The following is a 27,706-nucleotide window of genomic DNA, read 5'->3' as shown; positions in this document are numbered from 1 at the left end:
TATTTAGAGGAGTCTTGGTCTATTCTCTGGGACAAGAAGAGATTTGACCAAGGAAGTGACATCTGAGCTGAGGTTTGAAGGAGAAATATAAGTTAACCATGCAGGACCCTAAATGTTTCGAACAGAGGAGATGGCATAAGCAAAGACCTGGAGACAAGGAGCAACATGGCTTCTTTGAAGACATGACAGAAGGCCAGAGTGGCTGCAGTTATTGATGTGGGAAAAAATTCTATGAAGAGAGGTCAGAGGAAGGCAGGAATCAACTTGGCCAGGCCTTGGTATCCATGGTAAGGGTTTTATCTTTATTTGGAAAGATATGGAAAGGCATCTAAATGGTGGTGGAGGATGGCATCTGGATTTCCCTTTGGAATAGATCAATCTGATTGCAGAATGGAATAGACATTGGACAGATATAAGATTACATGGTTGAGACCAGTTAGGAGGCAATTTGATATAGAAATGAAACTTTGAACAATGTATTTTTACATTGCTTGACAGAATACTGAGTCCTCTGCTTTATCAGGCCTGTCAGCTAGAAGTTCTCATTTGGGAACTGGTGGGGGATTTTATTCTGATCTTGCCATGCTGGAGAGCGGGAGTGCCCAGAGCAGGGCAGCTAGGTCTGTTGAATGAATAGATGCAGTTTTGGGACTTGCTGTCTTTGAGGTATCAGTACAGTGATGGGGAAAAGTCAACCAGAGCCGGGTCCAGTGGCTCACGCCTGTAATCCCAGCACTTTGGGAGGCCTAGGAGGGCAGATCACCAGGTTAGGAGTTCGAGACCAGCCTGGCAAACATAGCAAAACCCCATCTCTACTAAAAATATAAAAAATTAGCCAGGAGTGGTGGTGGACACCTGTAATCCCAGCTACTAGGGAGACTGAGGCAGGAGAATCACTTGAACCCAGGAGGTGGAGGCTGGGGAGGTGGTTCTGATAGTGGCAGGCAGTAAGTCCTAGGGCTGAGGTTGGGAGACAGCCACACACACACACACACAACCATAATTGGAGCTAATTGTTAAAGAAGATCATGTTGGTAAAGGAGTCTAAAGAAAAACACCTATACTTAAGGAATGGGTACTATGTATTTATTCATTTCACAAATAATTATTAAGTTGTCTACTATGTGCCTGTACCTGGGCTGTGAGTGACAGATGAAGTGGTGGAAAAAAGCAGTTGGGGATAAAAACAGAACTCTGCAAGTGTGAAGTAACAAACTCCAAAGGAAGAAGGAAGGGTAGCCAATGGTTCAGTTGCTGCTGAGGAAGGAAATGCACTGAAAGCTGAAATGACGACTTTGAGTTTGTGGATTAGCCTCCACCCTAGATGGCACACATTAGAAACTTGGATGAGTAAACCTGGGCTAGTAGTAAACAGACCCGGGGACTGCATGTAAAAACTTTACATGCAAAACCTTCCTCCCATTTTAGAACTTTACAGGAAGATGAGATTTGACACATATTTCCCTTTATATCTCACTTCCTTGAAATACATCTATTCCATCTACAGAAAGAGAGCTGTACCTTCCTGGGCCTGCCATGGCTGACAGCCAAGAGCAGAGATGTTGTAATTTGAAGTTGACAGCAAGATGTCCCTTATAGGGTCACTATAGTTTCTATCTTGTGGCAGATCCTCCTGCTGAAATATGGAGGTGCCATGATGTTAAATCAATAGTAGTGAGTGATGCGAAGATTTGAGTTGAAGCTAAACACAGCTTCCTTGGATTTTACCATTTCATTTTTCTTGCTGGACACCACTTTAGAAGAAGAATCACCTCTGGATAAATCATCTGCTCAGGTTTGCTATTCTAACCAAATGACATTATCCAAAGAGGATCAGAAAAGCCTGAATGTTAATTGTATTCATTTAGGGTTCCATGTAAGTCTTGTGTTGAAGACAAAGTCTCCCTACGGAATTTATAAAGTAGCAGAAACAAACACTTCTGTTGGAGATATTTGGAAAGTTGTGATTACCAATTACAAATTTAACACAAAGTAATTCAGTAATAAAAAGGTTGTGAAAGAAGAACAACATTTGTGCTAAATAATATTCAAAGTTTTATTTTCAATAATGTAAGAAGAAAATGAATTTGTTATTTGTTGCTGTACAACAAACCACCTCAAAATGTGAGGACTTACAAGAACCACTGACAGTTTAGGCTGGGCTTTGGGCCACAGTTCTTCTAGTCTCAACTGGGCTTCTTCATGCATCCATAGGCAGCTACCTGCAGACAAGCCTAATGGCAGGCCTGTCTGCATGGCAACTGGACAGCATTCCTAGAGGAATGCTTGAAGACCACTTGAGACATGGCTCAAAATTGGTACAGCATTGCTTTTGCCACATTCTGTTAGCCAACGCAAGTCACAACATCAGTTCAGATTTAAAGGGAAAAAAACCACAACTCTATCTATTGATAGGGAGGGGGACTAACTGCAAAATTACACTGTAAGGAGGTAATTTTGGCCATTTTTGCTATCTACCGCAGATAATGCATCATTTTTATTTATAGGTGGATAAAATGTACAGTATTTGAACACTACCTTTGGAAGGGAAAATATTTTTATTCTTTTCCTTGATGGCAGTTTCAAACTAGAACCTTCCTTAAAGCAACCAGTGAGGATGAAATTGTGTTAATGAAATCATTTTCTACTTCATTTTTGTTTCTGTAACTGTAAGGAAAATCCTCATGTTTTCAGTGGCTGTTACTCTAGGTCTGTGTGACATGACCAATCATAGACAAAATAGAACTTCTTAATGGCAAGAAACACTATCTAGCTGCTGGCCTGGTAATCTTGTATAAAAATTTCAGAATTGCCATTGGGAAAAGAACATTTACTTGACAAATGGTGCTATTTCCATTTTGTCTGCCCAATTTTAAACTGTCTCTTATTAAAATGGCAAATTCAGTCCCAGAATATATCAAACAAGTTAAATGCATAACTGGAAGATACACACTTTACCACTTCACTTTATAACATGTAGACTTATGGATGCAAGGACATTTCATGGAAGGGAAGTTTTAAATTATTTTGCATGCATATAGAGAAAATAAAACTTTTTGATGTCTTGGCTCAAACTGAATGGGATCTCAATAGCTCATGTAGTACTTTAAGATGATTTATTATTATGCTAATATTGTAATGTAATATTTATTAAGCATTGGAAGCGTGCAGAATACTAGATAGTCCACATAAAAGATCCTGATGGATTTCAAGGAAAAGGGCTAAAAATGCACTCTCCTAATCCACAGGAAAAGAGGGTAATTCAGAATCTAGCTGAACCAATAAATCCTATTTAATTTAGCATACATCACATGCCAAAAAAAGAGAGACTAATGGAAATGGAAAGTGATAATCTCTGATTAAAAGGTAGTCATCTTAAGAGCACACGTTCCTCCCCGGACTTGAGTTTAGAAAGAGTCAATTCAGTAAAATATTTCTCATTTAAAAAAAAGTTTTGGCCAATAATCCTCTGCATTATTACCCGACGTTCTAAGATCATAAGTTAAAATGGTTTCTATAGAGACTAGCTTTATAACTATTATCCCAAACTACAAGATGAAATGCTTTTAAAAAAATTATACCTTAAACTGCAACTTAACAGCATCACAATAAAATTTACAATGTTGGCATAAGGTATTTAGAAGTCTCAGACTAGAGTTATAAATCTGCAGTAGGAGAACAATTTTTCCCAGACTCAAAAAATACTAACATCAAAATCCCCCTAAATAAGTCTTATATCTAAAAAAAAATACACATAATATGAGGAAACAAGACCTTAGTTTCCCATAATTCTACACTTTACTTTGCTTAGCCAGTTTAGATCTGGAGGGAGGAAAAAAGTAAAGCCGAAGCTAAAACAGGGCATAGAAACAGCATTTCCTATCTCATATAGTCACCTACTGACTAAGGGTTATATCCTCCATTCATCTTTAAGTGAATTCTCACAGAAGTTGATGAAAATATTTGGTGAAAATTGATTGAAAAATAAGTTCTTTCTCTCTTGTATGCTCTCTCTCTGTCTATACGCTCATTACAGATGTGCTGTGCGTGTGTATCAACAAAATTAAAAAATATATATTATTAGCCTTTTGGAAGGTTCTAAGCAAGCAAAAGAATACAAAAATGCATAGTTACATGCTTTTTTTCTTTTACCCTGTTGGGAGAAACATATCCTAATTGTTAGTTTGAATGCAGAAAAAAAGTACAAATTAACTTTGTTTCTGAATATTCTATTTAGGATCCTTCTCTAAAAATAAATAATGCTTAGATGTCTATGATCACCATTGTAATAAAACATAAGTACAAACGTTTATTTTCTTTGTTAATATACATTCATGGTAATATGTATTATTTTAAGCAAGGAATATATTATACTACTTAAGAATTTGCAAAGAATAATTCAGGAGAATATATTTTTTAAAACATAATGTATATGTTTTCATTTTTTAGAGACAGGGCCTTGCTGTGTCATACAGGCTGGAGAGTGGTGTGACCATAACTCACTGCAGCCTTGAATGCCTGGGCTCTAGAGATCCTCCCACCTCAGCTGAGTAGCTGGGACTACAAGTATGTGCCACCAGCACCTGGCTTTTTTTTTTTTTTTTTCATTTTTAAGGTGTGTACTTTTATTCAACTAGTGTTCACTTTTTTTTTTTTTTTTTTTTTGAGACGGAGTTTCGCTCTTGTTACCCAGGCTGGAGTGCAATGGCGCGATCTCGACCCACCACAACCTCCGCCTCCTGGGTTCAAACAATTCTCCTGCCTCAGCCTCCCAAGTAGCTGGGATTACAGGCATGCGCCACCATGCCCAGCTAATTTTTGTATTTTTAGTAGAGACGGGGTTTCACCATGTTGACCAGGATGGTCTCGATCTCTTGACCTCGTGATCCACCCGCCTCGGCCTCCCAAAGTGCTGGGATTACAGGCATGAGCCACCGCGCACAGCTAGTGTTCACTTTTATTCAATTATTCAAGTCAGTGTACAGGTAAGCCCTGGCTGCCTTCACCCACTCCCAGGGAAACCAAAAGCCTTAATACATCTTAAGTTGAGGGACAAAAAAGGGGTAGCCACAGAGGCTAAAATCTTTCCAAATAAAACAAAATAAAGTATTAAGGCAAAATTTTAAAAATATTTCATTACATAATTTACACAAAAGCGATACTATTACCTCCCCTGTGTGGCCTCGGGAGAGGACTGGGCCATTCTCCTTAGAGAGAAGTGGGGTGGCTTTTGGAAGGGCAAGGGACTTCCTGTAACAATGTATCTCACGATATTTGGAATGACTATTTTAAAAAAGAATAATGTACAATCAAAGTCCTGGGCCACATTATAGAACTCTGGGGGATGTTCGCTCCAACTGACTGCTGTCACCTTTACCGTTCCAGTTTTTAAATCCTGAGTCAAGCCAAAAACAACAACAACAAAAAAAGCCACACCAATCTCATCTTGTTTTCTTCGCAAGTTAGGTTTTGTCAAGAAAGGGTGTAATGCAACTAAATCACAGTCCACCTAGAAGCATTTGCAGTAGATGATGGAGGGGCTGGACTCGTGGTATTCCTGCTTGCCGATCCACATCTGCTGGAAGGGGGACAGCGAGGCCAGGATGAAGCCGCCCATCCACATGGAGTACTTGCGTTCGGAGGAGCAATGATCTTGATCTTCATTGTGCTGGGCACCAGGGTGGTGATCTCCTTTTGCATCATGTCGGTGATGCCAGGGTATATGATGGTACCACCAGAAAGCACTGTGTTGGTGTACAGGTCTTTGTGGATGTCCACATCACACTTCATGATGGAGTTGAAGGTAGTTTCATGGATGCAGAGATTCACAATATTCCATGCCCAGGAAGGAAGGCTGGAAGAGTACCTCAGGGCAGTGGAACCACTTGTTGCGGATGGCGATGAACTGCCCCCATGGGGCAGCTCATAGCTCTTCTCCAGGGAGGAGCTGGGGGCCGCCATGGCCATCTCCTGCTCAAAGTCCAGGGCAAGGTAGCATAGCTTCTCCTTGACGTCACACACGATTTCCTGCTCAGCTGTGGTGGTGAGGCAGTAGCTGTGCTTGGTGAGGATCTTCATGAGGTAGTAAGGTCCCAGCCAGCCAGGTCCAGATGCAGGATGGCATGGGGGAGGGCATACCCCTCGTAGATGGGCACAGCGTGGGTGATCCCATCACTGGAGTCCATCACAATGCCAACACTTGGCTAATTTTAAGAATATTTTCTGAGACAAGGTCTCGCTATGTTGCCCCAACTGGTCTTGAACTTCTGGCTTCAAGTGATCTTCGGCTTCCCAAAGTGCTGGGATTACAGGCTTTAGCCACCACACTCAACCAGGACAATGTACTTTATTCTGATGGATCTTTTAGATTTGTAAAATACAGATAAACTTTATTTGGTAATTTTAATTAAAAAATCTGAACAGGGAAATACAGAGAAGTAGAATGTATACGCACATTTTGATAGTAAAAGACAACCTGAAAATGGCTTATGGGAATAAAATTACTTACCAATTTAAGCTTTATGGTTGAAAACTGGTCACCTAACTGTACGTATGGTATATATCCTGAAATCTAGATAATGAAAAGTAATGTGGAAATTGGTTACATCGACCAGTCCTTGCTTGCTTTTTTAAAAAAATTACATATGAGCACATACACATTTGTCATACATAGAAACATACATATTTACGTACGTGCCTAATTATATGGTTTATGTTGTTTACCAAAATGACTGCTGCAAGTTCTGTGTGTTTAAGAAATTTGCTACGTTGGTTTTATTTAAAATATGTTTTAAAATGAGCAAAACAACAAATAGACCAAGTTCATAAATAAAATCATTTTTAAATGCCTCTTTCAGGATATTGCAGCAACTTGCAAAACTGCTTCTGTTTCTCTGTAGATTTAAGGAAATGAACTTCAGCAAATCCCAGAAAAGGAAAGGGAGAATGAGGGAAAGGGAGAAAATTCATGATGAAAGCTGAAGGTCATAGGACTGAAAGGAGAGATGTAGTACTCTACAGATTTTTTTTTTTTTTCAGATTGTACACAGAAGAGATAACTAGATCAGGAATAGAAAAGGAGCTTTTCTTAAAGTCTCTGAGGAGAGAAAAGCCAGCAAAAAGTTATTTCTGAAGATTCTTAGGAACTTGTTATAAAAAAAAGGTAGGGAGGGGAGAGTGCTTTATTGGTAACTTCAGTCTGTGGGCAGGACTGCTGAGTCACATTTTGGTGATGGGATCTGAGCTTCTTGGAGCTTCAGAATTTATTCTAAATGTTCTAGGAAAATAGCAGGGTTAGCTTAAATACCATGATGTTAGTCTTCTGTTAGAAAGCTTTATGTTTAATTATTATTTATTTAATTGTTGCTCTCCAGTTTATTTTCTTTATTATCTCTTCTAGATACTAGTTCTAATTTAACTGCCATGTTAAGAGTTGCTTAGTCTATGGACTGAGGAATTTGATTTGCCAGCTTATTTCATTTATTTGTCCAGACACCTGAGGCAACAGAACTCTAATTCTACCTGGTGGCAGCTAATTCAAATTAAAAACTAGTCTAAGAAAGAAGATTAATCCATATTTAAGCTTTGCCCTGCAACCACATCTTAGAGATGGCACTCACAGATAATTTTGTGCCACGTAAAAATTATTTAAAAGTATCAGTATCACTTCACATTAATAGAGATCATGAAATTGTTTAAGGTATCAATATTCTGGCCTAATTGTGAGTTGGGCTAGTTCTCCGAATAAATAAGTACAGAACTTACTTTTGCCTGAAATATTAAAGTAGTTAAGTAAAAATAAATTACCTGGATCAGTGGTTCTTAATCCTCTATGCTCATTAGTATTCCCTGTAGAGCTTTTAAGAATTGTAGATCCCAAGTCCCCCTCCATTATAACCAACTAAAACAGGGAGTGGAGCCCTGGATAGTGTGATTGTGTGTGTGTGTGTGTGTGTGTGTGTGTGTGTGTGTTTTGTTGTTTTTCTTAACGCTCTGTAGGTGATTCTCATTTGTAGCCAAGGTTAGAACACTGATCAAGGTAGTTCAAAAAATTAAATACATAAATTCCAATTTGTGCCTCGAGGCTTATCAATTGTTGCTTCAATGGTACTTACTTTAAAACCACCAATGCACCCAGTGGCCTATAGCTTTAAATGGAAACATTCTTAGAATTGCAGATAAGCCCTTTTATAGTCCATTACCAACCTGTTTTTTCAGCTCTCAGCTCCCTACAACACTGTCTTGTCAGACTCAAAGCATTCGAACATTCTCTGCATTTTTTTTGACTCCATGTTGTTAGGTTCTTGCTGTTTTCTTTCTGTTATACATTCACCTTCTTCTATACCTGGCAAAATACTTGTATTCTAATGGCCATTTAAAGGCATTTAAAAGTCATTGCTTCTGTGACACTGGGAGAATTATAATAAAATCATTTCATATAATGCTGATTTGTATAAATTTAAATCACATGAATGTTTTCCTGAAGAGACAAAGTCACATTATCTAACGTAAGTGTACAGTTAATAATCTGGCTCTTCAAACTCTATTCAAGTACAGCAGGTCCTCAACGCCATTTGGTTCAGCGTTACTCTGTCATAATGGTGAGGAGAAAAAAAATTGATTCTGGGCCATGGCCACTGTCTGTGTGGAGTTTGCACATTCTCCCCATGGTCCGTGTGGGTTTTCTCCGGGTACTCTGGTTTCCTCCCACATCCCACAGCTGTGCTTGCTAGGTTGTGTCTAAGCTGTGCACATGTCTAAATATTCCCAGTATGATTGAGTGTGGGTGTGAGTGTGAGTGCACCCTGGGATAGAAGGGTATCCTGTCCAGGGTTACTTCCCTCCTTGAGCCCTGAGCTCTGGTCACCCGCAATCCTGAACTGGAAAAATCGGTTAGATGATTTTACTTGTTTTTATTAATCTTTCTCAAGTGTATGCCTAGCTCACATTTATTTCAATGTTTAACATTAGAATTGTTTTGGCCTTCATTTGGAAGTTTGGTGATGTTTTTGTGACCGAGATATGCACAAGAATTTAACTCTTGTTTATATCAAGTAGCCTATGGTGAAATTGGTTTCCTTATATATGCCACTTCGTTTAAAGCCACAATTTCCAAGAACCTATCCCTGACATGAAGTAAGGACTTACTATATCTATCATCCAGCCGCCTAGTAATTTCAGTACCAATAATGACTTAGGCACATAATCCCAGAATAATTTGATTTAGGTTTATGAATTGTTTCATGTAGACATTCGAGTTATGTTATCAACAGCTGCAAATTTTAACATGTTATTCCAATCTTATGAATCACTTTAAGGAAGACCACAATGTATACTTTTTTGTTTTTCTGTTTAATATGGGGCTATTCAAACTTTGAACAATAGAGATATTTAAAATATGAGGACATCCGTATTTTTCCGATGTATTGAATTTTCCCATTTGGTTGTATGTATTTCAAATGGGAAATGAGTGGATACCATTTCTTTTTCTTCACCTTTTTTTGGCTTTAATGCCACAGGAAGCCAGCTTGCTAGCTCCCTGTTACCTGATAGTTTCCTGACTAAAAAGACTCTTCAGTGAGGATCAGCATTTTACCCAAGACAGGAGTCATGAATTTTTTTTTCTAAAGATACACATATCTCTTAAAAGGGTCCAGAATATTTCCTGCAAAACTGCGTCTGTCATATGAGCACCTATTAGAGCCACTATCAGAAAAGCTAAGGAAAGAAATCCATCTTTCCTGCAACAGAAAAAACAGACACACCCTAAAATGAGCCAAGAACTTGAACATCAGCAAGATTACAGACCAGAGAAAAAAGTAAATAACATTTTAACTGAAAATTTGATTTGAAAAATAAAAGCTTATCCGTTGGTTCTCTTACTTAACTTTTCCTACTTCTTTCTCACTGCTGGAACTTTGTGAAACATACAGATGACGGAGGAGCATTTGTGTCGACATTCTGAATTTCAATTTTTAATAATTAGGTAGATAGTTGGTTTGTGGTAGAGTCCATTATTGTACAGATTACAATTTGTTATCCAGTCACAAAACGTAAGTTACTTTCCTAGGACGATTTCGGGATCTCTTCAGATAGGAAATATTACTGTAACAGAAAAACGACCCAACTTTTAGCCAAGAGCCTATAACATCTTGGTAACTCCGTGCCTCTATGAACTGTTTCTTTTCCTCTCAAGTCTTTATTGGTCGTAGCCCTAGATTTTCCATCAAATTCAATCCGGCGTGAGCTGCAGGAAATGCCCCTGCTGGGTGCGGACTGCAGGCCCACCACTGGAGGGCGTCTGGACGCTTCCAAACAGCTCTGAAGCGCCTGGAAATCCCGAGTCTGAAAGCGCAGGAGGCAGAACGTGAGATTTGATTTTATTGGGCTAATAAGTAAAAAGGAGAGCTGGCAGGTGTGGGAGCAAAGCTAAACTGCCTTTTTTTCTCCTGGGGAATCTGCCCTTCCCACTAATGCAGCAAACTCCCTAGAGAACATGAGAAAAATACCGCTGCTCCCGAGCCCGCGGACCCTGCAAGGGCGGGTCTCGGGGGCCTCTGACCCCGCAGAGCAGGCGTCGGGCTCGCTTCCCGGGCGCTGGACCACAAGGGGACGCGTTCCGAGGCGCTGGGACAGTCTCGCTGCCAGGAGATAGCGCTTCGGTGGCGGCTGAAGACCCAGGAGTGCAACCTGCCCTTGAAGTTCAGGACCGAGGGGCCTTTTCCAACAATAAAGAAACTGCTTTCCCTCTCTCATCCCCCGCCCCTGGCCCCCGTTTCTTTCCGCACCGGGTTCGTTAAAGGCGTTTATTCTTTGGGGAGTGGGCAGCAAATCACCCTCCAGGTTGAAATGGAAGAGGTGTGAGGTATTTCTGAAGGGCTCGTCTGCCGCATTCATTTCCTCTCTGTGGAAGGTTCGCACTGAATTGTAATCACTTTAAACTGTGATTTGCCTGATTTTTAAAAACGTGTTTTCAGAGCATCACTTTAAAGAAAACTTGCTTCCTGCCCAAGAATCTTTAAATCCCAAGCGGGGAGAGGAGGGCTGAAAGGCACAGAAGGGGGTGCTCAGATTTCCAGATCACCCAGCGCCCGGCAGCGTGCGGCGTGGAGAGCTGAGAGAGATTGACAGGAACGCGCACTCCCTGAGGCTCCGTTCCAGCCCATTCGCCACCTGAGGGGCCCCAGAGACAGATGACGGCTCTCCAGCCAAAGGCTGGGCACCGGTTCCTTTAAAATCGAAAGACCCTACTCCCAGGTAAAAAGATGTCAAATCATTTCTTAACCCAGACGGAATTCAGCACCCAAAGGGTTACACGTGGCTGCTGGGCTCGGGCGCAGGAGAGGGCGCCTCGGCACTCCCAGTAATTCAATTAGTCAGGTTTCTGGAAGGTGGGGCGGGGGGAGGGGGTAGGAGGCGTGGGGAAGGGAGGAGATTAGGAAAACGCCTCTTTCTCGTGGAGCAAACCAATCCGGTTGGCGTAAAGAGAGGAAAAACCCCCAATCTGTAAGCAAACAGCAGGCTGTTCCCTGACTGGCTGCTCCAGCTGCCCCCCCGCCCACCTTTCCCAAGTAAACTGCATGGAAGAAAAAAAAAAAAAAAAAAAAAAAGAAGGCAGTCCACATGACCCGGGCCGCCGCGGCAGCAGCGCTGGCTGGGCGCGGGCTGGCGGCGCCTCCCCCTGCTCGGTCCGGAGCTCACACCCGCGCTCGCGCCGCCCGCCCGCCAGCCCCGCGCCCCGCGCAACACGCCCGGGCGGAGCCCCATCCCCCGCCCACGTCCACGTTCACGCGCGCGGCCTCGCGCTCTACTGAGGCTGCTGCTGCTGCTGGGTCGCCGCCGCTGTCGGCTTTACACGCAAGTCATTAACGAGGGGGCGTGCCCGAGGAGATTTTTCCCATAAAGCATTTTTTCTCTCCTTTTTTTTCCCCCTCTTTTGCAAAACTGACTTTTACAAAACCCTTTCCACTTCTTGCCAGTCGTTTCAATCCCTCCAGGGCTGCTCGTGCTGCTGCTGCTGCACTCAAGTTTATTTATTTTCCCGCCTGGGTAGGGGTTTTAGGATTCGGTTGGTGGTTTTCACCTCTGTTGCTGCTGTGTCTAAGGAGGGAGAGAGGAGCAGCTGCGGGAGGATCGGGAAGGTTTTCTGATGTAGTCATCGGGGAGGTGCCACTCGCTTGTGCGCTCTCTCTTTTTTTTTCTCTTTTCCCATTTCAAACTGATTGATGCATCTCTACAAGTTGCTAGGCTTGGACCCTCCGGAGTCGCAGGGACACTTCTGAGAGCTCACCCCGGGCTCTTGGCAGCGGCGTGTGGGGGCTCAGTCTCCCTCCCGGAAGGCGATCAGAGACTGACATCAGCCCATCCAGGAGTTGGAGGGATCCATTTGAAAGTGATTGTTTCCCCTCCCGCTCTCCAGCCGAACAGTGGGGTTGGCGTCGTCTTGCAGGTTTTGGCATCCCAGCTCCGCCAGGCCGGCTGGTTCTTAACCTCTGCTCTTCATTCAGTCTGGTGCACCCACGTCCAATCAAAGAAAGCACGCGTGAGAAATCCCCGAGGCTCTGCCGGTACCCGGGGTGCCCTCTTCTGCTACCGCCGCGGTCCGACTCCGCCGAGGGACCTGCCGGAGACGTGAAGAGCCAAACTTTTCTTTGAGGTTTTCAAGACTAGACCGCTTCTCGCCGGCGCAGCTGCCGCTTAACCAGTTCCAGGACACCGGCAAAGCTGGGTTTGCGGCTCCGGATCCCCACCCTTCTCAGCGCACCGCCCGGTACCGCAGCACCTACGACTCCTCTGAGATTTCTGGGGGTCGCCTGGCTGAGGCACAGAGGAGGCTGGGGAAAGGCGCTCTCAGACTCCTGGGACCACAGCGCGCAGTCCCCATCTGCACGTCGCCCTCCTGCAGTTTCCCACCGGCCGCCAAAGTAACTTGAAGCGAAGCGGGGCGCAGTGCGAGGGCCCCGGGCGGCGGCGGAGCCGTGCGTAGACCGCAGCGCCGACGCTGAGCCGGGCCCGGCGGGCCGGTGTATGTCTCCCCGCGGCTGCGGCGCGCAACTCCCGGTGACTGTGCAGCGCGCGCCGCCGCCTGCCCCGACCCGCGCTGCAGCCGCTCGGCCCGGCGCGCACCTCCCTCTCCCGGGGTGATCGGCCTGCCGCCGCCGCCCGAGACACAGCTTGGCACCCCTTCCCCCGCCCTCGCCGCCGCCACCACACACACGCACGCTTCTCTCCATCTTGTGATTCCTTTTTCCTCCTGAACCCTCCAGTGGGGGTGCGAGTTTGTCTTTATCCCCCCTATCCCACCGCCTTTTCTTCTCGCTCTCCTACCCCTCCCCAGCTTGGTGGACGCCTCTCTCCTTTTTCGCCCACCTTCATTTTTATTTATTCATATTTATTTGGCGCCCGCTTTCTCTCTGTCCCTTTCCTTCCTCCCTACGGATCCCCGCTCTCTCCCCGGAGTGGCGCGTCGGGGGCTCCGCCGCTGGCCAGGCGTGATGTTGCACGTGGAGATGTTGACGCTGGTGTTTCTGGTGCTCTGGATGTGTGTGTTCGGCCAGGACCCGGGCTCCAAGGCCGTCGCCGATCGCTACGCTGTCTACTGGAACAGCAGCAACCCCAGGTAAGCCAGTAAGGGGCGGAGAGCCGGGGCTAGCCAGGCCTCGGGGCCCTGCGGAAGGAGCGGCGGCGGGGAACGGCGCGCACCAGCCGCTGGCGGCGCGCGCCCTCGGAGCCTGCGTCGCCCGGGCGCTGATGGCTTGAGGCGTCGGCGGGAAGAGCTCGCGTCGCGCCCCTCTTTGTTAAGGCCAGGTGCCCCTGGGAGTCCCTGGGGCTGCCCAGACCAACTGCTTCGGCCGGGCGCGGGGAGACTCGGAAAAGGGTGGGAGCTGGGGAGTCGGGACTTCGCTTCACAACCCCGGCAGGCTGGCGGGCATCCGGATCCCGGCGCGGGGAGCCCCCAGTGTGCGCCACTGGGAGCTCCTGCCTGTAGCGTGGGTCCGCAGGGACTGCGGAGAGAACCCGCCAAACATCCCCCAAAGTTTTTTTTTTTTTTTAATTTAAAATTTTCCTTCTCTTTTGCCGGTGCGCGCACAGTGAGCGCACGGGCTAGGGGAAGTGAGGGGGGCTGGGAAGCGGAAGCTTTAGGTTTTTATTTTCCTCTTTAACTGCGAGGAAGTCATTCGGCCCCTGAGTCAGTCTGGGCCAGGCGCGCTTGGCAGTGGAGAGGATTCTTCCACATTCTCCATCCCTCCACCCACCCTAGTGGGTTCAAGGTGCCAGAAAGTTTGATCTAATACCGGGTTACGTCATGTGTGCGGAACAAGCTGCCAGAGTTGGCCCAACCAGGAGGTGGGAGCCCTTTGCCATGGCCTGGCGATGTGCAGCCGGAGGAACGCGCGGTTACCTGGAACTGTTTTGCTGGCGTCCCCGAAGCCCGCCGGGTACGCCGGAGACCAAAGGTGGGCGCCTGGGGCCATCCTAGCGCGCGTGCTGGACACCAGCCAGCCTCAGACGTCCCGTGTTTTCGGACCCTGAAAGTGGAGTGGGGAGGTTATCCAGAGTGCCCGGCGGGATCCTCCAGGTGTGGAGCAGTTCCGAAGCTTTATTGTTTCCCGGCCTGTACACAAAAGTCGACCCCTCTGGGCCCATACGGCACTGCTTTCTCCGGGACAGAGGCCAGCTTCCAGCTGTGTCCTGGTCACAGTGCCCTCCTAGGTACTATTTATTAAAATCACAGGTTTTCCCCTGGGCTGGAGAGGAAGTTGGGAAGAGAGAGGTGGGAGGCCGAGGGGTTAGCCTAGAGTTGCTGCGCGCCCCGAGTTCCAGGCAAGAGGGGGTCGGTGGGCACCTCTAATTTTTCCGGCGGGCCCTCTCCGCCTGCCTCCAGCCTCCCCTCGGCACGAAGGCAAGAGAGGGATTCCCTGCTTGAGTAATGTCAGCGCTGATGAAGATGGGAAGATTTCCCCACTCGCAGTCCGTGGGTTACAGAATCGAAAGGGAGTTCCCCCAATCCCGCTAATCCAGGATAGTTTTACTCAGGTAGCCCGAGTCCTAAATGCACCGCTGAACAGGAGTGCAGATACTCCTGAAAGTTTGGTTCAAAAAACAGTGGTCTCCTGGAGGTGGGTGGTGGAATGGGGAGCGATTTCTTCTTTGACATGCCACTTACCGCTATTAGGAAAAGAGAAAAAGAAGCCATCCTGCCAGAGGAGATGCCTTTTATTAAAGCTGACAAGACAAATAGTGCAAGCTTTCCAGTTGTGATGGTGTTAAAAGCAAGTCTCATTATGTTGGTTGGTTTTTTCCCCCCGTTTGCGCTTTATTAGGCAGCATATACGAAGCAGAAATTGGATCTCTGAACTTTAGCACCTTACTAAATAAAGCGACACTGAAATAGTTTCGTTGAATTTGGAATATTTTGCTTTTGGTTGTCTTTTCTTTCCCACTCCAAACTCCATAGTGTGATCTTTTTCTGATGGCATTCATTTATTTGGATACTTGGGTGTTCCAGTCTTCTTGTGTTAAAACGGAAAGAACCAGCAACACCCCTACTCTAACCCCCCTTCTTAACCTGTCAAGCTAGTCTGAGTTAGTTTGAGGACATTTTATCTTAGGTTATCTCTGTTTTATGCTTTTGATACTGTTGTTTGGTTTGAGATTAGCACATTGATTTTTGTCACAGGTCATGTTTTTTAATAGATCTGCCCTGCCTGCAGAAAACTCTTCTGCTCAGGATGCCATAGAGGCTTTGAACCTGCCCAGACAAAGTTAATATGCAGAATTTTAAAATGCCAAGAGTATTTCTAAATCGGTATTCTAATTTCAGGTTTGTGGAAATACCTTTCTATTTGATCATTATCAGTCTGATAATGTCAACAAGAAAGAATGATGCACCCCTCTCAATCCCAAGAGATTCAGCCCTAACACTTATTATTCTTAGGAGTTTATGGATGCATTTATTTTGGTATGTTATAACAATTAAAAACTTCAAAAACAATATTTTAAAAGTAGGCAGTTTTAACTCTGAAGTGTTGAATAAAATGTTGCTTTTTTGATACATTAAGAAAAGTGAACTTGGATATAATTTTAAAGAGGCCACATGCAGAATAAGTATTCCAAAAATAAAAACAGTTTGTCACCAAAAAATAGAAAATATTTCAGAAAATTTCCATGGGTTTACTAAATTTTATAAATTCAGTTTACAGTTCCTTTTCATATGTGTTATTTTGTAAAGTAAGCTGGCCATACCCTGTGTCTTTATATTTTGCTAAACTAGTAAGACTTCAATCTTTTGGAAAAAAACGTAGAGGATTTTAATTGCAACTTAAAGAAAATTTTTTATTTTTCTCTCAATAAAAGTTCAGTGGGCACATTAAACTGATGATAATGGATACTGTGTCTAAATGCAGTAAATCTACTTTAGCTTATACTAACAGATTCAATTTGAAATTATGTTTAGGTAAAATCAGAATTAAATATATTGTGATCACAGGGATTAAGTACAGTATCTTACTGTGTAAGTTGAGTATCTGATAGGAGTTTATTTTCTACATGGAGTTTCATTACTGCCTCTCCATTGATACCATGAACATCTATAGATGTAGTTTCACAGGAAGAAATACTAAATTTATTTGCTGTCAGAATAGTTTTACCATTAGAATCTACATACCCAGGTATTGACTTCTGAGAAGTGGATACTGAGTTTTCAAATGCTGATAACTTTTTAGTTGCTAGTATTTATTGGATAGGGGACCAAACTGATTTTATGTGTTGAATTGGCACAATTCTGTGAAATAGCAACTGAGAACTATCAGTTTGAATAGAAATATATGATAACATTTGCCTAAATGCATCTTCTGTATTTCTAAAATTTCAAAACTTGTATAAGTTTTACCTAAAAGTGTAAATAATCAAATGATCCTTTTAATATTATGCTGAATTCTAAACTGGAATGTCACTAAGTAACTTTAAGTAATGAAAATACACATCAAGAAGAATATAACTATTTGTCCTTAATTTCTTTAAGAATGTAAAAAGCTTTAAGTAATGTTAAAAAGACTTCCAGTAATAAAACTTTACTTTCATTCTCATTTAGTAGCTATGCTTATAAAGAGAGTCATAATATTAAGAACATGCCTCTTCATCTGAAGTATGCCGTAAACCATTTGGTGATTCTAATGAGAATATACTTTTAAACATCATGTGCATATTGAAAGTTCTTGGATTCTTTTGACTATTTGCCAAAATGATATTAGGGTAATTAAACATATCTCCAACTAGTTGACATTATTGATGCAATAACGACATAATGCGCAGCAAATATGACCAACACACTTTTAGGAATACCGATTCTCTTCAACCTGGTGTATGGCTTCTGTTAAGGTTTGAGTGTTATCAATTTAAAATCTTACGTATTCTTAAGAGGAAAATATCTCTGTAATTCATTAAGGATTTACTAAACTTTAACCTAACATGGTTTCTTTGGACTTTTTCAATTCTTGTAGGTACTTGTAAATTAAACATTTCATATTAGAGTAACAGGTAATTGACACCTTTTTGTTTTGTTAACATGTAATCTTGGAGTTGTGAAAGTAATGTGAATTCTAGGTCAATACTCCCAAATCTTCTGGCAGTACAGGTCAAATGTATGTGGTTAAGAAGAGAGAAGTAGAGACATTTTTTTTTCCTAATCATATTCCCTTCAGTATTTTTCTTCTTTCAAAATTTAATTGCTCCATTTAAAAAAATCTGAGCCATCATCATTTTGATATATGTATACCAGTATACCGGCACTGTGCCCTTTTCACTGACAAATAAATGAAATCAGCATGGTTTTAATCTAAGAATTTGTTGGGAGTAAAGATTGAAAATTTATCTTGGTTTTGAATGAGTTTCGTCATGAAACTTATAAAGGATCATCTTTATTTTTGAAATTTTAAATATTTTAAGTAATGTTTTATATGTTAGAAACATAAATGTTCTTCAACTAAAAGGCATTAACTTTAAGAATCTATTAACTTTTTGCCTCAATGCATCATTTTATTAGATGTATTGGTAGTAATTTTTATTATTCTGAAATTTATATCAGAATTTATGCAAGTACCAGGATAAAAATAAGGCAATATGACTGAGATTTATAACCCATATTTTTATGCTTATATGTTTATAAGGGACCTGAATTGCCCCTCCCCCACCTTTTTTAATCTATAAATTTGTAAAAGAGAAATACACTTCTTGTTTTTTGGCCAGTTTTCCACAGAATTTTGAAAAGCAGGGTTAGCAACTGAGATATGTTCTACCTATTTTATTCATTATTTTATATATTTACAATAAACTATCAGGTATACTCAACTGTCTGTTTTTCAGATGACAGGAACATTAGAGCTATATAGAGCAGATTTGGCTATACAGTCTCATTTGGCATTTTCAATGTAAGACCAAGGTCAGTAAACTATTTGTGATTAAAAGTATGAGTCTTCAGTAGTTTATTACTCCCTGTTAGGTGATTTTAGTGGTAGTAACTAAACCATCAGCTCGCTGAACTAATACCTTGTTATGTGTGTTGTGGCTGATAATCAATAGCTTCACAGGCTTCCACCTTTGAAGGCTGAGGATCAGGTTTGGAGGGAACACTTAGTTACTTGGGTGCAAATTAACCTTGTGAATTTCTTGCCACTTAATCTTGCAGAATGCCTTCTGAACAGGCATTTCATTGCATTCTGTCCACTGGCCTGATTTCCTGTTGGATAAGGATAGATAAAGATGAGTGCTTCCTTTTCTCCCCTATTGCTATGAACCAAGCAAGCTACCAGCTTCATGCTGGGCCAAGAAAATGAATGAATACAATTAGTCCTTCAGGAGTTCTGGCCTTTGCTAGCTTGGGATAAGTATATGCCAGAGAATTTACCTTTAAGAGAGAAAAAGCATTAAAATAAAAATGAACAAAATATAAGAATATATATAAGAATATGTTAAGAATAGAATTTTACATGTTGGGTAGCGCTTAGTGGGTTTTTTTTTTTCCGACATAAATCAATTTAAAAATTTTTTGTAAGATACCACTCAACCCTCTTTATTTTTGTGTATGTGTTGAGTAACTTCTGTAGCATTAAAGACTTAAGAAGCTGTGAGGTTTTGTTAGAAATAATGAACGACTCTATGTTGACCATTCTATATTATCAATTTTCTTTTCAGAAGCAGTATACAAACTGTTAGAATAGCATTCCTGATTAGAATATCCATGTTGAAAAGGAAGCCTCTATTTCCCTAAGCACAGTGAGGAAGGTCCTTACCTCTTACCCAGGACAACTCAGTCAGATCAGCCTTCTGAACTGAGGAAAAAAAAATGCCCTTTAATCATTTGTGACAGATAACACCTTCATTTTCAGGTATAAAAACCTCAAAGAGGAGTATAAGAATTGAGATATTAATATTCACTTTTAATAATTTGTCTTGCGATGGTGGTCTTAGACAGCCAAACATCAATAAATTACTGTCTCTTTTAAGGGCCTGATTTATATTATCAAATTTATATTTTAGTCTGCTTTTCAACCTATGTCCTGAGCTGTTTTGTAGAAAAGTTCCTTGTGATTAATGTGAACTTCCAGTGCTTCTGAATGGGATATTACTCACTACTAGGAGATCTATTTCCTCTTAAATTTGTCTGCATTTATTTTTCAAAATTTAGTCATTATGGAGCTAAATGAGCACAATGACACAGGACAGCTTAGCTTAAAATTAAAAATTAAGTTTTTTCTGACTATAACTATTTTGCATGATCTTGAGTAAAATAATTCCTAATATCTTCATAGTCTTGATAGTACTTCTTATTGTACTCTCTAAAGGATTTATTGTAAACTACTGAAATCCGTGAGCTGTTTTCTAATTCAAAAATTTGAGTGGATGCAAATTCTTATTTTTGAGGCTTCTGAATATAATTTTCAAACCGTAGACTATATAGTTCAATGAAAACATTATTTTAAAATATTGAAAACTCCTATTTAAGCTAGCTAGTTGCTGAGAGACAGTAGTGTACCACAGTGATGGTTAGCTCAGCTTTCATTCAGGTAGAATTCTATCATTTTCAATAAGGAAAAATAAACCTTTGTCATCTTTAGAAACATCCTTCATACAATTGACAGTTGACAGGTTGAAGAAAATGTTACTGTCAGGTCTTATTTTCCACTCAAGTGAGGAATAAAAATAGGTTTGAATGATTTTTAAAAATTTATTTAAAAATTGCTTCAAGATGGAGAAAAATGCTCTTAATTTTTATATGCATATCAGAACTGATCTTCGAGTTGCTTTAAGGAGGGTCAGCAAAGTGTAGTTCAAGGAGAGATTGTCTTAACAGTAATGTTCCTGTCATTTTTACTTTTAGAAAGTCAAGTACAGTTGATTTGATTGTAATAGGATATTACCGCATGTTTTATGATGGGATTCTTAGGAGATATAAATATTCTTTCTATTATTACTTATCAAGTGACCTGATTTTCATGACTGATGATCACAATTCTGATATGAACTAAAAGTGGGAGTTTGAGCATAGCAAATATGTATATGCCTTGGACAATCATGTTATTAGTATGCGTCCATTAGACCTGTTTAAAAATCGCTTTGCTATTAATGATTTAAAATAACTGCACGGTATAATATATGGATTACCATGTGGAAGTACATGAATACCTACTTAGAGATTAGAAAAAATATGATTAAGTGCTTATTTCCTAATTTAGAAAAGCTAGTTTTTTGGCTTTCAGTTAAATCAGCGTGTTTTTTCCCCCCAGAAGCAGCCATCTTGTTTTAAGACCGATTTTATTTCTTTCGTGAAGTTGGTCTGGAAATGAATATGGACGATAGAAAAGGACTAAACCACTTTATAATCATTTTGGCAGGGCTCTCTACAGTTAAAGCTCTATCTTATCCGCAGACTTACTGAAATGCTATCTTCTCATATTTAATTGACAGAAAAGGATGTTTTTAACTTAGCAATAATATGCTTAAACCCAGGCATATTATATATTAATGTTAAATGTTGGGCTGTACCATATTTCCATACATTTTTTTCTTGAAGCTTATACTTTATGGCTAATTTCAAAGTAATATATTAATATCCCCTATTGTCACCTCCAGCCCCAAATACTGATTTCCTTTTTCTGACTATGCTAAGTAGTTCTTTTTATTTGTTGGTTGGCTTCTTTTTTTTTTTTTTTTTTTTTTTATTCTCAAGTCTACCAGGAATCTTTCTCCACCGAAAGGTACTGATAAGAGTATAGATACCTCTAAAAATGAAGCAGTTGGGGTTAAGATGTATTATAATAATTCAGAGCCTTTTTGTCTCTGAAATACAGGCTCTTCCTAGCTCATTAGACCAAATCTTTCTTGTGGGTTCTCATAGATTATTTTACAAGTAAATTCATATTTGTTACTAAAAATTATGGGAGTCTATCAACTGAGTCAGCTATATTTTCTATCATGTTTTGTATTTCTGGATACATTTGGAAAATCATGTGTCCTAATAAACTTTACCAAAAATTTATACTATACTCCTTACTACTACATGTGTTTGATGATGGCTGGAAACATTACTCTTATGTACTACAGTAAAAGCAGAGTTTCCGTAAGATTAATTTCCAAAGTAACATGACTTAGTCTGATTAAGCTGGGCACAGATAAATACTAATGTAACTTATGAAAAACTGCTTCAGTTCATTAGAGGTAGGATTTTGGGTGGTTGTAGTTGTGTAGTGTAAAGGCAATAAATAAAATGCATGTTTTAATAACAGATACATGTATCATGGTATGGTCCAAGTATGAGTTGACCATTTTTGCACAGAAAACTTTCCTCTGATGTCTAGCATCTGTTTTGCTTTGACTGGCTAGTGGAGAAGACTAAAATAACTGAGTGTTCAGAGTGACCTTTTGTTTTTAAATGAACTAAGGCATACCTTTTGTTTTTTATCTTGCTGTTTCCAAGCTGTCAGAGTTTCCATTTTAAGATTTATTAATGATTTATATATGTAAAAGCTATAATTAAGAATTAACTCTTGCCTCTTTCCCTGGAAATTATAAAAGTAAATGAAAGTATTTTTATATGAAACATGCAGTGTTGTGGTTTGGATTAAATCAGGCTATGGCATAGTTAGGTTGGATAATTATAGTGCAAATTGTTATTTAAGTTATGATGATGGCAGACATGATACTTGATATTTCATATTTTGTAGATGTCAGTGGGATATAGAACTTTGTCACGTTTACTGAACTCAATAATGTATAGGGGGCTACATTTTTAATAGTATTTAATTTTATCGAGATAAATGAGAATGGGGGAAAAGAAAAAAATAACTCTAAATATGGGAAATTATCTTTTGTGTCTAACAATTAGGTTAAACAAAGTGGGAGCAAACGAGCCTAGTTCCCCTTCTATTGTTTCAGGGCAAGAAAATACAGACAGATGTCGGAATGTGGAAGCTGTGACCTCTGACTTGCACAGCATGGCCACTGCCCTGACACACAAGTGTCCTGAGCCACCATCGTAGCAGGATGCTTTTTCGAAGTGACTGACACTTTGAGATGGAGATCCTGAAACTGATTCTGTAGCTATTTGTAGCCCTCCAAAGTATCAGTCTTTTTAATTCTCATTTTAAGTTTCTCACCTTACCATTTATGAAAATGTTTCTTCGGCTCAGACAGAGCTTTTGTGGCTTGCTGATAGCTTCTGTATCTATATAGTCACTATAAATCTTTGCCTCCCAATAATTTTATTCATCATGTTCGGATGGTGGAGGCTAAGGGAAGCTCAGATGTACGGTTCTGCTGCAGCAAAGTGTTTGCCTGCTTTATTTAGCTAATACTTTTTTTTCTTCTTTTTTTTTACAGACAGATGAAAGCAGTGGTTTTGTTAAAGGCCTTTTCTTTTAGCCTCTGCTTTGCAATCTCGCCAATAACCTCTGGGTTCAGACAGACCATTAATGTTTTAGATACTGTGGCATTCAGTGCTTTCTTCATATATTTGTTTACTGTTACTGCTTCAATAAACTTTTACGCCTATTTCGGTAGTTTTCTGGCAGGAGCTCCGTTTATTAAAATTTAGTGACCCAGCACTAAGAGGGGTACAGTTCAAATAGTGGTGCTTCTGACAGGGTTTTGTGTCAAACTACAGAAAATAATAGGGAAACGAAAGCTGCCAAAATGTGTCTCCCAATTACTAATTAATCAGGAGAGAAGGGACCTCAGTGACAGATCTGGTGTCTGCCATGGCAGCAACTTTCGATGCTTTAGTTTAAATACTGTATAAAACAAATTAAAGTAAACCTCAGAGAATTTAGCACCCAGATATTTTATATCACAAGTGATAATTGTTTAAAAGTCTGTGAAAAGCCAGGCAAAAAACAAAATTTAAAATGCAATCTCTGTACCCTTTACCAATAGTATTAAAACATAAAGCTATTCTAAAGAGTATTTCCCTTATTAATAAGCAATGTCTTTATTCTTATTAATATTTTAGTACAGACATGATAGTGTTCTTCTTGGTTTCAGTATTGGTATAGCATTGTATACATACTTCATTGTCAACAAAGATTCAAGGAAAAATTTTTCAAAGATTCAAGGAAAAATTTAAAAATTTTCCCACCATATGCCTGTCATTAATATTTTGAAAATTACTGCAATTGAAGTACAGAACCCCCTTCCCCCACCAAATATATACATGTTTTTGCCATCCCAGAAGTTCCAGTCTTTTCTGGCAGTGTTCCCACTATGGTTGCTGGAACCATAATTAAATGCATGTTATCAGTGTATTTTTTCCATAGCATTTACAGCATCAAAAGCAAAGGGTCTTGTATGGAACTACAGCTGTCAGGGGAACAATGAAAACTAATTACACACTCTGCTATCACCATGGTCAACTATACTCTTGGGGAGACAACATGGCAGAGGCGGTGTGTGTGGAGGGCGTGGGTATATGTGTACAGTATATTCCAAAAGAATATGTACACCTAAGGGCAGACATACCTAATGGTTTACAATTATCTTCTGTTCTCTAAAGTAAAAAAAATAGTAGAAAGGACTATCTAATTTAGTTAATTAAACTGAAAAAATGCAGTTCTTTGTTAGGAAGGGGATCTCTATTTCAGCATTCTTCCTTTATAATATGAACTGAGAGAACCAGCAATATCTATGAGTCTGAATATCCGTTATTTTGAATATTATTTTGCAGTAGTCTTGTTGTCAATACATATATTAACATAGCTGACTATTATTAACTCTTGCAAATTATTATTCTTTTACTTAGCTCTAGATTTTTCCTTGACATCTTGTTTTTTGAGAGCTATTCACTTAATTCATTTATTATGTAAATCTCTCTATTGCTATTTTTCTCTTTCGATGGCTTTTGGTCATTTTATTGTCTCTGGAAGTGTAGACCTGTGGATAGATTTGAGAACGAAAAGAAAACTAAAAAATAAAATAACCCCCCAAAACTCAAACTTTTAGCAGCTTGGATAGAAGATTTGGTAAGAGAAGATCTTAAAACTATTGAGTAACGTGAGGTTTTGGAATCAATTTTGGGTTTCAGTCATCCACACCAACCCTGTTCTCTGGTACCACATAGAATCAGAACTTGGCCCTATATAATGTTTTCCATTACTATTTTCATTCCTAGTATGAGCACTCATAGCTGTATCTAAAACCATAGCCAAATAGTTGGATTCAGCAATTACATGTTGATTTGAACTTATTTTTCCAAAGTTTTCACACTGAAGAAATTCTGTATTCCTATACTGAATATCTAAAAGCTATCACTGACAAACTATTGAGTGATACAATGTAGAGAACACTGGGAGACATGCAGAGGATTCAGGGCTAAGATAATGTCTGCACCTGTAAGGAACTTAAGAGCATTGTGCAGATATAATAATTTTATACATGTAATTATATTACAGAATATGAAATAGTATAAAAATCTATACCTGTAGATGTATTTGACAGATATTTATGTCAAGTGTTCACTGTGGGCCAGGTACTGTTCTCAGTACTGAAGATACTGCAGTAAACAGCATATATATAGTATCCCTGTCATCATGAAGCATTCTGTTAGTGATTTCTAGGTCACTATTTCTCACACTGGAAGGTGAACACAGACCTGGATATTTCGTTGAAATGCACATTTTAATTTAGTAGGTCTGGGCTACATAGGGCCCTGGCAGTGTGCATTTCTAACAAGCTCCCAATGACATTGATGCTGCTGGCCCATGAACTGTGGTTTGAACCACAGGGTTCTAGATAAAATCAAGTGGGAGAGAGATTACTTCTGGCCCCTCTTCAAGGACTCCTGGTTGTATTTGTCCTGAACTTTTCATAAGAGTTCTGCAGTTTCCAAAATGGTTCCATATTTATGTGAAGGAAAATTATTTGCCATTTAAAAAGCCCAGATTGTCTAGTGTTCTTTTCTAACCACTTTCCTAAAAACTCAGACAAATAAAACAGACTTTTACATTAAGGTTTATGCTTCATTGAAAATATACCACTAACAAAGGTAATAGGACAGGGATTTCATTGTAAGATTTGGTCTCTGTAGACAAATTTCACTGAATTAAAAATATCACCCCGGTCCAAAAAGTTTAAGGAGGATCCTGTCACAAATGTCTAAGGATATTTATTTGCAAACCCTCCCAAGATGTATTTTATGTGGCAATGCCAGAATTACACCTCAGAAACAGAGATTTAACACTTTCCAATTTAAATCCATATGGTTAAATTAACCCCAAATGTTCATTTCACATTCAGCATAAAAGATGACTAACAGTTCTTCCAGTTTCAATGTCTGGGTTTCTTGTGGGTGGCTTTCAGGAGCCTGTAATTCCATTGGAGTTTTAAAAGACTTGGGACAAAATGCCTTCTTTCTATAAAGTTCTATGATTCTAGTGGCCTTAGTGAGAAACTTTTGCTCCTGTAGAGTCTAAGCAATGTAAGATCTGCAAATATGCTTCTGCTTTTCTTACAGCATACATATTATTTGCTTTGAAAAAGTAAGCAATGGAACTAGTTAAATTCAGAAGATTACTCTGAATTCTTTGTTTTTACTGATCTTCATTCTATGTATATAAATGCAATGTTACCAATCTAAGTAAATTTGAAAGTCTTTGAAAGCATCAGTTAAGTAGACTGACTTAATTGAAATATACCTCTATGGAATGATTATTTAAAAAAAGATAAAACTGTTTGTACTTTAAGTCAGGTGTATTTTTATGAAAGGAAACAGATGAACAGGACAGTGACCACTCAATATAAGTATTATTTTATTTTTAAAACAAATGTTTACCAACACTTTTCGATAATTTTAAAATAGAAACAAATATTTTTCTTTTAAAATTCTCAATAGAATGAATTTAATTAGAACTTTGGGTACTATTTCATAATAACTGAATATTACTAAGAATAGTAAATCAAGACAGTACTATTTTGTTTGTACATTTATGTTTATGTTCACTGTGGTGTAAACAAGGGTTCTCGAACAGTGAGTTTGGGGGTGACGAGCACTTAGCGTTTCCAGTTTTATGATTCTCACAGATCCTGAAATGCAAGAATCTTCTGTGATTGTGTGTGAACTTAAGTGGCTCCTAAAAAGAAGTATGCTATGTGCTTAAAAGATTGTTAAATTTAGGAATAGGATATAGTCATTGATTAAAATGAAGTAATTTTTATATCTCTAAGAAATGGCTTTGTTGAAAATAGAGTTGATATACCTAAGATTTGTGTTTTGGATGAAATAGAAGATGCTTAGTAATTCTTAATGCTGTTTTTCACCTCCATTTTAAAAAAAAGAAAATAACCATATTAAATGGTTTTTATTTAACTCAAAGTTATTAACAGTGATTTGTCATATTAATAGGTTGTAACCAAGTTCTTCAGTAATAGGTTGTAACCAGGTTCTTCAGTATAATGTGTTCATATATAGATTATTTAACTGCATATAGTAAAAGCATTGTGTTTATGTACTTTTTTTGTTTTGAATTTTTATAATAGCAACTGTTACAGAGCAAATTTCAAATTTGTTTGTGTGTTGGATAGGCAAGGACTCAGAAAGTAAGATATTAAAAAACTTACATCAGATTAGATTTGTTAATTGTCTGTTAGCACTTTTTGATTATATTTCAGAGCTAATTAAATTTCAGCTCTGAGTTGTATGACATTTCTAGTGGTGAATCTAGGCCTCAGTTTCTTCACCCTAATATATAAGTGGGTATCATAAAAAGATATCCCTCAGATTTGTGAAAATTTAAAGGAAAATATGTATATGTGACAGGACTTTAAAAACTGATATAAAATTTATAAAAAGAATAAAGTCAATCATACCTCAACACATTGTGAAGAAAATAGAGATTTAAGGGGAGTTACTTCACTTTGTACAGGTGAATCTCACTTTATGTAGATTCTTGTAAGTTGCATAGAAAATACATTCTTATAAATAAAACCTCTTTTAGAAACATCACAGAAGAGTTGACTTTTTAAAAGATAGACCAAATTGTATAATTTTGTAATATATGTTGTTCCTGAGAGGTGATTTATATATTTACATTGGGTTTTCTTTAAAGGAATTCACATTTTAGGTTTTATCTTGTGATTTCTAAAAGAGCAATAATGTATAAAGAGTGACTCTTGAGAGGCAAGTCTTCCAGGACCTTCTTCCCCGGAAAGAAATTTTGAATCT

The 27,706-nt window shown here is 39.7% G+C and overlaps 1 protein-coding gene and 1 pseudogene across 3 annotated transcripts in view; one reads left to right on the top strand and one right to left on the bottom strand.

The window, feature by feature from the left end:
• Nucleotides 1–5,493: 5,493 nt before the first annotated feature.
• On the bottom strand, nt 5,494–10,896 carry LOC105722394 (beta-actin-like protein 2; annotated as a pseudogene).
• Nucleotides 10,897–13,166: 2,270 nt separating this feature from the next.
• Nucleotides 13,167–27,706, top strand: part of EFNA5 (ephrin A5) — a 293,328-nt gene continuing 278,788 nt past the window's right edge. For 2 of the 3 annotated variants that reach the window (XM_012459725.3, XM_012459715.3), the window contains exon 1: nt 13,167–13,618. In XM_012459725.3, coding sequence (XP_012315148.1) covers nt 13,494–13,618 — 125 coding nt within the window. In that variant the 5' untranslated portion in view covers nt 13,167–13,493. Of the gene's footprint in view, nt 13,619–14,139; nt 14,457–27,706 lie in introns of those variants that run through there. The other variant, XM_064376205.1, reaches the window with a different exon arrangement.

Source organism: Aotus nancymaae, unplaced genomic scaffold, assembly GCF_030222135.1.
Source record: "Aotus nancymaae isolate 86718 unplaced genomic scaffold, 86718_ANA_hifiasm-v0.15.2.pri h1tg000014l, whole genome shotgun sequence".
NCBI classification, from domain to species: Eukaryota; Metazoa; Chordata; class Mammalia; order Primates; family Aotidae; genus Aotus; species Aotus nancymaae.
This window is presented reverse-complemented; position numbering and strand designations above follow the sequence as displayed.